This window comes from Ailuropoda melanoleuca, chromosome 3 (assembly GCF_002007445.2).
Source record: "Ailuropoda melanoleuca isolate Jingjing chromosome 3, ASM200744v2, whole genome shotgun sequence".
Taxonomy (NCBI): domain Eukaryota; kingdom Metazoa; phylum Chordata; class Mammalia; order Carnivora; family Ursidae; genus Ailuropoda; species Ailuropoda melanoleuca.
The window spans coordinates 3,679,357-3,694,390 of NC_048220.1; the positions used below are offsets into that span (position 1 = coordinate 3,679,357).

Genomic DNA, 15,034 nt, shown 5'->3' on the forward strand with positions numbered 1-15,034 from the left:
CGGCGGCCGGGAGGCGGGGGCGGGGGGCGCGCCAGGAGCCCGGGCCTAGAACCGGGGAAGGCGAAGGTGCTGGCGTTAGGAGAATGCTTGGTGACTTCGGCCGACCCAGGGCGGCCTCTGCCCAGACGCGGTGCCAGTGAGCTTCCCGGGGCTTGGCCCAGGCGCGTGCAGCCTCCTGGAGTGGGATTCACAGCGTAAAGTCGGCGACACCTCCTGGTCCTCGTCCTCTGCCTCAGTTTCCCCAAGTGCCTCCGAGGGGCCCAGTGACACAAGCACACATTTTCTTTTGCTTCTTACCCCCAAAATTGCCCTTTTAGCTAGATCGGAGGTCCCCCGAGCCGCTGCTGTCCTCAGCCCCCACCCCCCTGTTTTCTCCTCGCCCACCTTTCCTGCTTGATGACTGGAGCTGCAGACGGAGGCTGTGCCTAATTACCAGCGTGAGCCAGCCAAGGTGCCCCTTTGTCCGCCTGGGCAGCACGCTAACGGTGGACAGGCACCGCCTGCAGCCGTGTGGCATGTATGGTCCAGGGAAAGTCCCCTGGGTGTTCCCTGTGCAGGTGTGGTCCCAGGCCCTCGTGCTCCAAGCCTGTGCGGCGATGGCCATCCCGGAGCTGGGGCAGGCTCCGACGGACCAGTGTCTGTGCTTCCGGGTGGCCCGTTGTGGCCATATAGGACCACGGGCCCAACATGGACAGCTCTTACAAGTTATCAACAGCCATCTCTGTGAAACATCCTGATTTGAAGCATGAGCAGCGAATACAGCCCTGCCAGATGCAGGCAGAAGTTTCCCACAGACGTCCCCTGCCACCCTCTCCGGGGCCATACCTGCTAATGTGGAAGACACTGTCCCTCTCCTAAGAAAACTGTGTTCCCTTCAGTGCCTCAGGCTGCCTCCCAACAGCCACAGGAACCCCAGGAACCAGCGCTGGACCTGCGTCCTGGACTAGCTGTTCCAAGGGGGTTAGACAGCAGCCCCTCTGGAGAGTCTGAATGTGGTCAGCCTCAGAAGCTACTGCAAGCCAGTGCAGGAAAGTGAGGCACGGTGCCCAGAACCTTCTGTTGCACCAGCGTACCAGTGTGTCCAATCTGGCCGGTGCACTTCCAGCGGCTTGTTCTGTGCTCTCTGCTTCTGAAGATCGTCTCAGACGGTGACTAGGACCCTCTGTGCTCCGCCTTCCTGTGCACAGAAGGCCCCTTCCACCTCACACATATCTCTCTGTGTCCCCCGGGACAGAGCCCAGCCCCCCACCCCAGGAGCCACTCCTTCAACTCCCTGTTGCATCTAGGTTTGGTGAGTCCTGCCAAGGCCTCTGCCTGGCCTTCCCCATGCCATCATAGGTATCATGGTCTCCTGAACCCTGTCTCCCCAAGGGAGGAACAGTTAGTAATGTGCTTTTGTTCAGGCTGGCTTTTAAAACCAGATGCCAGCCTGGATCCTTCATTGAAGAGTTTGTGTATAAGGGGCGCCTGGGTGGCTCAGTGGGTTAAGCGTCTGTTTTTGGCTCAGGTCGTGATCCCAGGGTCATGGAATTGAGCCCCACGTCCTGCTCCTTGCCCAGCGGGGAGCCTGCTTCTCCCTCTCCCTCTACTGTTCCCACTGCTTGTGCTCTCTTGCTCTCTCTGTCAAATAAATAAAATCTTAAAAAAGAAGAAGGAAGAGTCTGAGTATGACGAGATATTCTGCCCACGAAGAAGCTTTCAGATCTCGAAACATGGATATGCCAACAGAATAAGCATTCAAATAAAGTTTCCAAGACCAGAAAAGAAACCCCAACAGGAACCATGGAAAAAGGTTATTCCAAACACTTATAAAGCTGGAATATATGCCACTTTAACTGCAACTTAGAGAGGCATTCTAGAACATTTCAATAAAACAAATGAGAGATTACAGATTCCTAACTTGGGTGTATGTGACGGGTACCTCCTTTTATAATCAGTAATTTTATGTGTTAAAGATTTGGGAGGGAAAAAATCATTAAAAATGGAATATGGAGCAAAAGCGTTATGGTCAAGTTAATACAATCAGTAGAAATTACTCTGACATCAACAGGAAAAGGGTCACAGACTATTTCCAGAGCATACCAAAAGCAGCACTTCATTAAAAAGGAAAACGTGAATTCCAAATAGGAACAGTGAACAGGTCTTTAGGTATCTTGATAATTCACTTAACGGAGAAGAGAGAGTCAAACACAGCGGTAAAAGGCAGACATTTCCTCTGATTTGTCGGGGTAACGGTGTCATTGACAAAGGCTGTATGTGATGAGAAGGAAAATTTGAAGTGCCCTAAAATGCTTCCAAGATGGAAAAAACTGTATGAGTGTTTTCCCAAATTGGACAGTTCTAAAAATTGCTGTGTCCTCTTCAGTCATGACTTCTGAAGCCACAAGGAACTTCCTTAACACTTCCCAGAATAAAAATTTGTGATTACTTGGCGGAGGAAAGACTGCATTCTCTTCCTGTTGTTGATAATGGAAAGTGATATTACAAAATCATTGTCTTACTTTTTTTAAAAAAAAAAGCCGGCAAGAGTACATGGCCAAAAATGTCCCTTAAGAGATGTGTCTGGCAGTTAGTAAAACACATTGTACTATTTGGATTTTGTGATAGTCATGGTATTGTTTTTGTTTTTAATTTGTGACAGTGGTACTTTCATTTTTGAGAATTTTGAAAAAAATATTTGAAAAAAATAAAAATAAATTAAAAAACAACCTAATTTTATATTTTTCCTAAAGAGGGCCTACCAGAATTGTTTAAGCTTATAACAAAGTCCCCCCAAAACCTGCATCAGCCCCTGCCTACAAGTGTTTGTGAGTCTGGAGAAGGAGCAGAAACTGCCAGGAAGAAGTGGAAGGGGATTTTTCAGTAGGCCTTTGAGGAAAAAGAAGTCATTTTGTGGACGAGGGGGACGCCAAGCTGTGTCTCCGTCTGGGCCAGGGCATCGAGGGCGGTGCTCCCATCCTGGCCGGCCTCCAGGGCTCGGCTGTGAGTGTGGCCCTCCCTTACTCTCCTCTCTCTGCCCTGCCCCCAGGTCTTCTCGTGGGCACCCTGGACGTGGTGTTGGACTCCAGTGCCCGCGTGGCCCCTTACCGAATCCTGCACCAGACCCAGGACTCGCAGGTCTACTGGACAGTGGCATGTGGTAGGTGCCGGGCAGGGCCTGCCCTGGATGAGTCGGGGGTGGCAGGACCCCAGGAGGGAGGGGACACAGCCTGCATTCCTGGGCTGGATGTTGCCCCTGGGGAACCCGGTGCTTCAGACCACATAGCCCAGGCCTGCATCTCGCTCAGGAAGGCCGCTCAGATGTTCACGGGTGCCCTGTGCAGCGTGGGGATTATCTGTGGACAGTTGTGGACACGTGCATGTGCAGAGCAGTGAAAATTTTGAGCCGCCGGACACTCAGGTTCCCAGCCGAAGGGGGCAAGGCGTCCTCCTGCCTTCTTCTGGCAGCTGTCAAACTATAAACCAGGGTCCTTTCTGCGGTCTATGGGCCATACTTTGGGCTTTTGTTGGTGATGTTGCTGTGGCAAGTGGCCCCGAGTGGGGTGCCGAGGTGCCGGCTGTGTTCCGAAGCACAGACGCAGTGATGCGCCTTGTGGTGAGGGAACGTGTGTTCAAGGAGCTTCATTCAGCCCTGAGTTACGGCCGGTGCTGCTGGCCTGGCATGTGATGTTAGGGAATTAATATATACGAAATAAGGTGCCTTTAAACAGAAAGCTGCATGAAACAAAGTCATGTACTGATCGCGTGATGAAGATGTTGGGACTCCAGGCTTACGGGAGCGTGGCCCTCCCCGCAGCTCCCCTGGGATCAGTATTGGCCTGTTCCGTGTTCCAGGAGACGTGATGGAACGTAACTGCTGCCAGTAATGACAATCGGCCGTGGCGTCCTCCCGGGAGGAGATGCGCCCAACCCTCCCCAGCGTCAGGGAGGAGGCCCCTGTCAGCGGGTACCAGCCTGGCTGGGGTCACTTGGACACATTCACGGATACAGGCAGATAGCACTTCCTGTGGGCCAGGCACTTACGCAAACCTCCCAAGAACTCCAGAAGTAGAACTTTGGGGTTTTTTTTTTCCTATTTTGAAGATGAGGAAGTGGTGGCCCAGAGGGGGTGAGGAGGCCTGAGAAAGGTGATGAGAGCCTCCTTGGACCCTGGCTTTAGAAGTCTGCTTCCTCCCAGGTTCCTGAACGGAGGTGCCCTTTCCCCTGTGTTTGAATCCAGAGACAGAGGCTTCCAAGTCTGGGTTTGCCCAAAGCCAAGTGGGGCGTGGTAGGGCCCCAGCCCTCCTGGTTCCAGCACCAGCGGGAGAGAGGGCTCAGGGCGGTTGGTGTGTGCCTGGGCTGTAGAGAGACACGTGACTCTAAAATGGGCCCTCAAGCTTTTCCTGTCTCGGCGATGTTCTGTCTCAGGGAGCAGACGGGGGTGGGGGCAGGCAGTGGCAGTGAAGGAGGAGGGTGGCCACACTGGTGGCAGTGTGGGAACCCCTTTGGTGGCAGCGGGCTGGTGCTGGGGAAGAGCCCCAGCCGTGCCGGAGAGCCTTAGTCCTTAGCCTGCCACTCCAGCTTCCACCAGACATCCCAGCCCTGCCCTGACCTCTGCTGGGCACACCCCTCCCCTCCGCTCTGCCAAACCAGACTGATCATGACGACACCTGCCCAGTAAATCCCAACTCCTTAGCGTGCCACTGACGGACTTTTGGGGTCAGCCCATCTCCGTCCCTGTCCTCCCCTCAGCTCACACCTGGCCTGCAGCCAGACCAGACAGACACAGGCCCCGAAGTTCCCAGCCACACCTGTCCTGATCTGCATGCCTGGTGTCTCCCCCACGTCCACCTAACCTCCCACTCTGTTGAGAACCCACCCGGGCGTCAGCTCCTATGGAAAACCAGGTTCCCCAGACCCAGGCAGCCACTTTTCCGTCTTGCTCCTCTACACTCGCCATATCTTTACCAGCACTTCATACGCTGCAGGCTCCCTGGCTCTCCCACTAGACCAGCAGCTCCCTGAGGGCCACGATAGGCAGCCTGGGTTAGGATGGTGGTTTGGTTACTTCCCAGCTCTGTGACACTGGGCCACTTACTTAACCTCACTGTGCCTCAGTTTCCTCCTGTGAAATGAAAACAATGGTACTGTCTCCACGGTTCTCTAAGAAGTAAATAAGATACTCCACGAGAAGGTCCGAAGGCAGAAATAGCCCTTAATAATAATTAGCGATTACATTCTGTTTAGTCCCTGGACCCAACACAAAGACGGCATGGTTTGTGTTTACTTAGTGCTAAGTGAAGACTGAGTTACTTGTAACTAATATTTCTTTTAAATGCTCACATGTAAATATTTATCATCAAAGTGCACACAGATCCACACAGGTAGTGTGGACAAGATTTCTTCTGTTTGAGGTTGCCAGGAACACGGGTATAGAACAGAATGACACACTTGAATTGCATTACTTGCAGATTTAACTTCCAAATTCAAACATGGGTTCTTGGCAGAAAAGAGGGAGAAAGAGAGAAATCCCTTCTACCAGCTAGACCTTAGCTTCTGTACACCAGGGAAAGGAGGCCACATGAGAAGCCCAAAGAAAAATGGGGGGGAGGTCATTTATGGATGATTGAAGGGACCTGCAGGGGTCCTTTTGACTGTGTGTTGTGGCTCACTGTACGTTGTATGACCCTGGGTTTAATCGCCTTCGCAGAGGAAGCTTCACACTGGCCCACGGGGGAGGGGGCGGGCCCTAACTCAGAATCGATGGTCAGAGTAGTGAGCTCCTTGGGTAAAGGTAGAAACATTCAACTGTCCCCAAGACCGGCTGGGCTGCGACATGTGTCAGAGCAATTGAGCAGGTGCCTGGGACAGAAGAGATGGTGGGAACCCACTGGGCCTTGCTGGGGCAGGCTCAGGATGGAGTCTCCAGCCAGTGGAAGATGTTGCCAGGCAGGGAAGGACGGGGTGCCAGAGAATCAGGCACCCCAGCAAAAATGTCTGTGGCCCACAGGCGTGTTGGTCTTATGTCTTGCCCAGGCTCCCTCCATGCCCAGTGTGCAGGCATAGGTCACAGGGGATCAGCTGGGCCTTCTAGGCACTCTCAGTCCATAAACTGTCCAACCCGGATCAGCTGGAAGGATGCAGGGCCTTCCCCCTTCTTTTCTGTTCATTCGTTCAGAAAACAGTTCTTCAGTGCAAAGCCCCTGCCAGGCACAAGCATACCCCAGAGAGGCAGGGGAAGCCAGGCCAAGCAGAGACTTCCCTCATCCCTTTCCTTCTCCTCCAGGGGTTCCCCTTTTCCCAGTTCCAGGGGGGCGGGGGCAGAGGAAACAGCTGCCCCGCCCTTTGGGAGTGGTGGTGAACTGCCTTCTCTTAAGTTTTTCCATTACCACTGGACTTGCTCTGCCCTGCAGGGCCCCTCCCTGAGGAGCACAGGGACCACCTCCAAGGCGGGGCAGACACTGGGGGCCAGCCAGAAGCTGACAGTGTCAGGCAGGGGTTCCCGGAGGAGGCAGGAGCTCGGCTGGGATGTGAGCAGGGATGGGGAGGAGGGGCCTGCAGGCAAAGGCCTAGGTGGCTGCCTCTGGCTTCAGAGAGAGGGGTGAGAGCCTCTGGTGTGCCCAGCAGGAGACAGCTGGCCAGGGGCCTGGAGTCCTACAGGAAGGAATCCTCCGGAGAACTGCCGTCACTTAACACCAAGTCTGACTGTGTCTGGTTAGTCCTCTCTATATCAGCGACCACATGAAGTCCTTTATCCCCGAGGAGAATCGTGACAACCAAGCAAACCCGCAGATCCGTACACTGCTTCTGGAAGGGCATAGGAATCGAGCGGTCACTCTTTCTTGGTGTTAGCGGAGGTGCAGGCCTTCTCTTCAGCATGACTCTGCGATTCTGCCAGAGTTATTTTCATGTTCACCAGGACCCTTCGTGACTTTGTTATATACCTACACAGAACGTTGAAGATGGAAAAGAGAGACAGCCTGAAGATTGTAGTCTTTTGGGTAGAGCAAATTAGTCATCTGTGTTATTAGTCTCTGAACTTATGTGTAAGGCCTGGTGATGTTAACGATTTTCCTCTTTACTCCACCAAACCTCCCCCAGGTTCTTCCCGCAAAGAGATCACCAAGCACTGGGAATGGCTGGAAAATAACTTACTCCAGACTCTGTCCATCTTTGACAATGAGGAAGACATCACCACCTTCGTCAAGGGCAAGATCCACGTAAGGTCCACCTTGCACTTGCGGTTCCCACGCCCCGCTCGGGGCGGGCAGTGTTGGCCTGTATCTTCTCATTTACTCGTCAGACAGTGTGGTGGTAACAGAGGTGGAGGCAAGCGTGCGCTCCCGTTCTCCTGCTCGTGAAAGGGGCGTTTGATCGAACTCATTGCCGGACAGGCCCCCGCCTCTCCGGGCCGCCCCAGGGTCAGACCATGCTTGGCCGTGACTTCCCATTCCCCACAAAGGGCATTAGAGCAAATAGGAGGGTGCGCCCCGCTGATGGCCAGTCCCTTGGCTCACATCACTTCCTTGGCTGGAAGTGATAGACTAGCCGGAGGTATGTTTCATTTAGGAAACCGACCCGACTTAGAATGGGGTGCACCCCCTCGTGCAGCACTTCCCTTCCCTGGCATTGGCCATGCAGTGTGGGCACACGTGCAGAGCAACACGTAGGTCCCAGGATGCTCCCTGCAGCACCATCAGCAGGAACAGCGCCTCCAGCCCGAGGGTGGGAGGGGAACCAGCTGCGGTCTGTTCTGCAAAATGAGGGCCGGGCTGCTTGCTAGCCTGGCATTTATCGAGCACGTCCTACCGAGTCCTGCGCCGAGCACGTCCTGATCAGGGGACTTGCTAAGTCATACGTGGTACACTTCGTGGGCTGTTTTAAGGCTATGAAAACTGGAGCCGTGTGTCAAAAGTGATAGCACAAGAATGCTTCTGCTTTTCCTCTGCAGGGGATAATTCACGCTGTAATGAGAATCTACCTGAGCGTGTGTGTGTGTCGTCTTTCTGTCCAGTGATTTTGCCTTAGATTAGGTTTCTCGGAGGGCTCTTACCAGGTCCAGGTTTAGCTGTGTAGGGTTGCTTTGGGCAGGCCCCCGCGACTTCATTATTCCAGAACTTTCTAGACGTGGGCAGACAGTGCCGAGACTCCCTTGGTTCCTCCCCGTGCGCTTTGAGTCTCCGAGCAGGACCCACATCACCTTTCTGGCTCCATGAGAAAAGGCAAGGAGAGCAGAGGCAAGTCTCCTCTCCCACTGAGAAGCTGGGCAATGATAATAATAATAATGAAGCAACATTACTGAATGCTTCCTACACGCCAGACCCAAAGTAACCAACACAACAGAACAAAAATTTCTCCGTGACGCATGGCTTAGAGGAAATATGCGTTAGAGAATACTTAGAACTGAATGATGGTCAGAATGCCCCTGCATATTCCAAATCTGTGGGCTGCAGCAAAAGCAGGTACACAGGAGGAAATTCGAAGCCTTAAATCTTAGGAGGAGAAGAAGAAAGGGGGGAAATTAACGAGCCAAGCATCCAGTTCAGTAAGTCAGCATGTTTAACCCCAGAAATCGGGAAATCAGAAGGAAATAGTAAAAGGCAGAGGTTAACTCCGTGGGGGACAAGGGAATGATGTAGAAAGGCCACGGGTCCAGGAAATGACCTAAGGTATAAACAAACCTGTGTCAGAAGGACCCAGGACCAAAGCAGGAAGCCTCAAACGAGCAGGGTTGGGAAGGAACTGGGAGGAACACCTATAAAAAAGCGGAGTTTTAGAAAAGAGAGAGAAATGCCATAAAGAGCTTTGAGCCAGTAGGTTCAGGAGTTTAGACAACGTGGACACTTGATCACAACAGGATGTGTTCACTTCCGTCGCTGCCGCCACAAGTTCCCATACACTTTGTGGCCTCACACGGTCCCGTATCTGGGAGTTCTGGAAGTCAGCAGTCTGCAGTGGGTCTCGTGGGCTGAACGCCAGCTGTGGGCAGGCCGTGCTCCTTCCGGAGGCTCGGAGGGGAGGACCCGTTTCCTCACCGGTTTCGGCTTTTAGGCACCACTGGTCTTCCTCGGTCCTGGGTCCTTCACCTGCAGTGCCAGCAGCGTGGCGTCTTCAGATCACGCCCTCTCCCGCCCCACTCCTGTCGCCTCCTTCCCTTCGTGGCTCGGACCCTCTTGTCTCTTCTTCACAACGACCCTTTTGACGATCTGTTGGGCTTACCTGAATAATCCAGGCCCCTCTCGCTGGGTCAGAATTGGTACTTTATCACATCCGCACATCCCTTTTGTCACGTAAGGTAACCTGTGCCCAGGCTCTGGGGTTTGGGATGTGGACATCTTTGGGGGGCTCTTACTTGGCCTACCCCATAATATAACTGAAACTGGGACTCAGGAAGAAATAAGAAACCTGAGTATGCCTAGAACTATTAAAGAAATGGACTCAGTCATTTAAAATCGGCCCAGCGATTTTTACAGTCTTGTTCTATCAGCCAACAAAGCAAATCCCAACCCTGTGAGCCAGGCCAGTTCATTCCCATTGGTAGGGATCGTTCCTCCTGAAACACCGTTCCTATAGGACAGGGCATTGGGAAGAGGGGCTCCAGGGGAGCACAGAGGGAAAGGCAGAGCAGGAGAGGTCATCCCCCCAATCCCTGCTTGGGGGTCTCCCAGCTACAGGGAGCAGGGAAGAGGGGGCTTCTGGCTGAGACCCAGGAAAGTGACTGGTGGCACAGGGCGGGGTGGTGGCCCACCCGCACTCCACTGGTGGGGCTGCTTCTCCAGCCTCCTACTGGTGGAATTGAGGGCAGAGAAGACAAAGGTGGGGCCTCAGTAATGAGGCAGGAGCTTTGCCTGAGCCTTCTTCCCAGATGTAGAGCTGGTTCCTACGAGAATGTTCTGGAAGCACCAGGGGCAGCTTGAGAGAGAGGAGATGTGGACGTCACACCTACAGCGTCAGAGCACACCCTATCTCTGGTCCTCATCCAGGCTCCTGGCTGTCCTCCTGCCCCTGGGTGGACGGGCACGAGGCCACTAGGAGGCCCAGCAGGAGCAGTAGGCCAGGCCCCAGACACTGGCCTTGAATGACCTTAGTTTACTGAGGAATCATCCTCCGGGAAGATTTGCATGTATGTTTTGAGCCAGGGGTGCTAAAACTCTTTTACCCCAAGAGGTTTGGCGCTGGCTCTACGGCCCAGGGTGATGTTCTGTGGGCATCCCAGACCCAGTGAAGATGCTGGCAGAACACAGCATGGATCTGCCCTGAGCTGGGGGGGCCTGCAGCTGGTCTGGGGGCCCTGAGCTGGGAGGGGTCTTTAGTGGTCTGTGGGCCCTGAGCTGGGAGGGCTTTAGAGCTGGTCTAGGGGCCCTGAGCTGGGAGGAGCCTGCAGCTGGTCTGGGGGCCCCTGAGCTGGGAGGGGCCTGTAGTGGTTTGTGGGCCCTGAACTAGGAGGGGCCTATAGTGGTCTGTGGGCCCTGAGCTGGGAGGGGCCTGCAGCTGGTCTGGGGGCCCCTGAGCTGGGAGGGGCCTAGAGCTGGTCTGGGGCCTTGAGCTGGGAGAGGCCTGTAGTGGTTTGTGGGCCCTGAGCTGGGAGGGGCCTATAGTGGTCTGTGGGCCCTGAGCTGGGAGGGGCCTACAGCTGGTCTGTGGGCCCTGAGCTGGGAGGAGTCTAGAGCTGGTCTGTGGGCCCTGACCTGGGAGGGGCCTGCAGCTGGTCTGGGGGCCCCTGAGCTGGGAGGGGCCTGTAGTGGTTTGTGGGCCCTGAGCTGGGAGGGGTCTAGAGCTGGTCTGGGGGCCCTGAGCTGGGAGGGGTCTAGAGCTGGTCTGGGGGTCTAGAGCTGGTCTGGGGGCCCTGAGCTGGGAGGGGTCTAGAGCTGGTCTGGAGGCCCCTGAGCTGGGTGGGGCTGCAGCTGGGTTGTGGGTGGGGTCAAGAAGCAGGAGCCCCTGGTATATTGAGGAAGGGAGAGAGAAAGTCAAATACAGAACATCCTTGTCTTGAGAAAAGCACTTCACAGAACATTGCCACAGCTGGATGCCATTTGGCTAAAGAACGAGGGAAGGAGAAAAACACGCATTTGCTTAAAGGCGCCTCAGTGCCTGCGTGTCTCAAGGAACCAGCAGAGTGGGTGGAGGGAGACTTCCTGCTTGCTGAGCACACTCTTCTACTCTGTGGGGTTTTTACCATGTTTATTGTACTTTCCAGAAATTGTACATAGAAATAAATATTTATTTTCAAAGTCCCCACTTCCAGCCAGCCCTGCTTGAAGTATTAGTAGCTCGGGGAGTTTCGGGAACCTGCCTGGCGTCTGTCCGACCATGTGCCTGGGTCGCCCCGGCTCGTGGCCCTGGGGCCACTGTCCCGGAGTCCTGGGCCGCAGAGCCTGGGCACCCCTCCCCGCCCCCGGGCCTGCCAGCATCAGTCCCCTTGCACCCCCCTGCAGGGCATCATCGCGGAAGAGAACAAGAACCTCCAGCCGCAGGGAGACGAGGACCCCGGGAAGTTCAAGGAGGCCGAGCTGAAGATGAGGAAGCAGTTCGGGATGCCGGAGGGTGAGAAGCTGGTCAACTACTACTCCTGCAGCTACTGGAAGGGCCGCGTGCCCCGGCAGGGCTGGCTGTACCTGACCGTCAACCACCTGTGCTTCTACTCCTTCCTGCTGGGGAAGGAAGGTGAGCCACCCCCAGACCCCCGGCTTGTTGCCCCACCCCCGCCCAGAACAGTCCCTGCCCCTGCAGACCCCCAGAGTTCCTGAGTGGCCTCCTCCCTGGTGGCCCCCGATATTCTGTCCCCACACACACCCCCAGCATCTCCCCGAAACCCAGTGCATCTCTGCAGTTCATTGCAAGGAGGCCCAGGCTTGAGGCAGGCACACACCTGGCTCGGGGGCTCCTGGCCCACCTGCATCTACTGACGTGGTTCTTCCCGGAGCAACAGCTCAGGGCTCCCTTCTCTCCTTTAAGTCGAACATTCTAGGGCAGATGCCATCCCCTAGCGGCTCCAGGTTATGCAGTGCTTCGGGGGCCTGGCTGCAGGAAGCCCTGGCCTCTGGGCACAAGGCAGACTCCCCAGGGGCAGCCGGCGCCCTCTGCTGCCACACCACCCCCAGATCTTCCTGGGCTTCAGCCCTTCTGAGCACAGCGAGGCCTTGCCCCACCACCGTTCACACACCTGCCACACCCTTCCCCCTGCCCTCCTCCCGCCCTGGCACCTCCTCACCAGGAAGGGTCTACGCTAGCTCAGCTCCCCGCATTCATTTGTGTCACCCCTCAGCCATTTGAGGGGCAGATATTCACCAGGATGTTCTCAGGGCGGGGTGCCGGCTTGGCCTGGGACACAGCGGAGACCCCCATGACCCGGGCCCTCCTTGTGGAGTCCCCGAGCACAGCCCATCCGTGATGCCCTCGGCATGCAGCTCTCCCGGAGGGTTTCGGGCTCGGGTGCTGTCCAGCCCTCTGGCCCACTTGACCCATTGGCTCATGTGTCCCTGCTGGTGTCCAGTGAGCCTGGTGGTGCAGTGGGTGGACGTCACGAGGCTGGAGAAGAATGCCACGCTGCTCTTCCCCGAGAGCATCCGTGTGGACACCCGGGACCAGGAGCTCTTCTTCTCCATGTTCCTCAACATCGGCGAGACCTTCAAGCTCATGGAGCAGCTGGCCAACCTGGCCATGCGGCAACTGCTGGACAGCGAGGGCTTCCTGGAGGACAAGGCGCTGCCCCGGCCCACCCGGCCACACAGGCACATCTCGGCTCTGAAGCGGTGCGCAGCCCCCTGGGGCAGGAGAGGCCGGCCCTCCTCCCCTTTCCCAGGTGCCCCGTGGGAGGAAGGCCCCAGAAAGGGCTGCTTGCACATAGTTACAGGAGGGCATCACCCAAGGATGTCAGTCTCCCTATGCCAGTGATGGGGTACTTTTGGAACCTTCCAGAAAGGAAACAAGGGCCAGGACTTGACACTGTCCATCAGGGTGTGCCCACCAGGCCCTGCTCAGGCTGCCGGCAGCCCCCGTGGGACTGGGGGGAGTTCACAAGGAAAGAGCCACCAAGGGGGCCAGGAGCAGGGTGCCGGGCGACCACCTCCCATGGCCATCGGGCAAGCAAGCCTTTGTGTTCATCCCAGCACCACGTGCTTTAGTTCAGAAGCTCCTTGTCTGGGTGTCCAGGTGGGGCTGGGTCTTGCCCGGCAGCTGCGGCAGCCTCAGGGCAGAGGCGCGCAGGACAGGTGGGGGGAACCTCCAGGCCCTGGGGCCCTGTCCCCCGGCAGCACCGATCAAGCGATACATCAAACCCTGTCAAGCCTCTGGGTGTCCTCCAGAGCCATCAGGGCTCAAGGGCATGCTGTTTGCTGACTGATCTCTGCTGGTCGCACAGATGTGTCTCGTGGTCCCTGGGCATGTGCTGTGTGTGTTTTATTGAACTCTGAGAACGCAGGCACGACTTGCTCACAGGAGGACCCCAAGGAGCCCAATCCCACGTGGAAGCCAAGGCTCTGTGGCCCCCTTGGCAGGCACACTGGCTCTGACTCCTCTCCCCTTTCCTCCCACCCCCACCCTGCTTTCCCAGAGACCTGGACGCCCGAGCCAAGAATGAGTGCTACCGGGCCACGTTCCGGCTGCCCAGGGACGAGCGCCTGGATGGCCACACGGGCTGTACCCTGTGGACCCCGTTCAACAAGCTGCACATCCCTGGCCAGATGTTCATCTCCGGCAACTATATCTGCTTTGCCAGCAAAGAGGAGGATGCCTGCCACCTCATCATACCCCTGCGGGAGGTGAGCTCCCAGTCCCCACGCCAGCTCTGCCCTGAACTCCCTGGTGGGGCACCTGGTGGGGGTCACCAGCCCAAGCAGCCCCCCGGGGTTCGGCGGTGGGCACGTGGAGGGCACATAGTGAGTCAGCAACTTCCCTGAGCCCCTGCCTTGTGCTGGGTCCCTCCAGCCATGGGGGTGAGCTAGATGCTTCCTCGGGAGTCCCCTCACCTGGTGGGGAGACAGGCTGGGGTTTGGCATGCCAGGAGAGTTCACATTGGGGAATAAGGTAACTTCAGGAAAGTCCTGTGCCTCTCTGATCAGATCCCAGAGACCTCCTCCGGGTGAGCGTCCCTGAGTCCTGCCTTCCTGGCCTGGCACTTGGACTTTAGCAAAGCCCTGCTTTGGCTGGGCTGGGAGGACTTTGACCCCTGACCAGCCCCACCGTGTCACTCTCAGAGGCCACCTCACTGTTCCTCTCCCGGCACTTGCCTTGGCTGTAACTCAGACTCCAGCAGGGCTGCTGGAAGTCCATTCTCACCTGTCAGGGATGGAGACAGCTCTCACCTGCCACAGGTAGGGGACAGCTCTCACCTCTCACAGGTAGGGGACGGCCCTCACCTGTCAGGGATGGGGACAGCTCTCACCTGTCACAGGTAGGGGACAGCTCTCACCTCTCACAGGTAGGGGACGGCTCTCACCTGTCAGGGATGGGGACGGCTCTCACCTGCCACAGGTAGGGGACGGCTCTCACCTGTCAGGGATGGGGACGGCTCTCACCTGCCACAATTAGGGGACGGCTCTCACCTGTCAGGGATGGGGACAGCTCTCACCTGTCACAGGTAGGAGATGGGTCTCACCTGTCAGGGATGGGGATGGCTGTCACCTGCCACAGGTAGGGGACGGCTCTCACCTGTCCCAGGTAGGGGACGGCTCTCACCTGTCACAGGTAGGGGTTGGCTCTCACCTGTCACAGGTAGGGGACAGCTCTCACCTGTCACAGGGACAGCCCTCACCTGTCACAGGGGACAGCTTTCATCTGTCAGAGGTATTTTTTCCTCAGGTTTCTTAGGCTTCCACAGTGACCCTGACGGAAGCAAGGCCGTTTGTCCTATGCTGCAGTGAAGGGTGTGGACAGTGAGGGAGAGGGCCCCCACCCGGATGGAAAGCATGACAGACCCCCCAGAAGGTCAGAGCAGGTCCCTGGGCCTCCTTTTCCTCGTGGCCCAACAGGCAGACTGGCCATTCAACTCTGTGAAGCACAGTGAGGTGCTTAAGTTATAATCTAAATCACAGTATCTTGATTTTATTAACAACCT

At 56.3% G+C, this 15,034-nt stretch overlaps 1 protein-coding gene across 1 annotated transcript in view; it reads left to right on the forward strand.

Annotated features, from left to right (window-relative positions):
- The first annotated feature begins 596 nt into the window (after window positions 1-596).
- The window catches only part of TBC1D9B (TBC1 domain family member 9B), a 42,137-nt gene continuing 27,699 nt past the window's right edge, over window positions 597-15,034 (forward strand). The window contains exons 1-6 of the mRNA XM_019801701.2: window positions 597-640; window positions 2,883-3,139; window positions 7,081-7,199; window positions 11,415-11,643; window positions 12,473-12,731; window positions 13,532-13,739. Of these exons, the coding sequence (XP_019657260.1) occupies window positions 597-640; window positions 2,883-3,139; window positions 7,081-7,199; window positions 11,415-11,643; window positions 12,473-12,731; window positions 13,532-13,739 (1,116 nt within the window). The remainder of the gene's footprint in view (window positions 641-2,882; window positions 3,140-7,080; window positions 7,200-11,414; window positions 11,644-12,472; window positions 12,732-13,531; window positions 13,740-15,034) is intronic.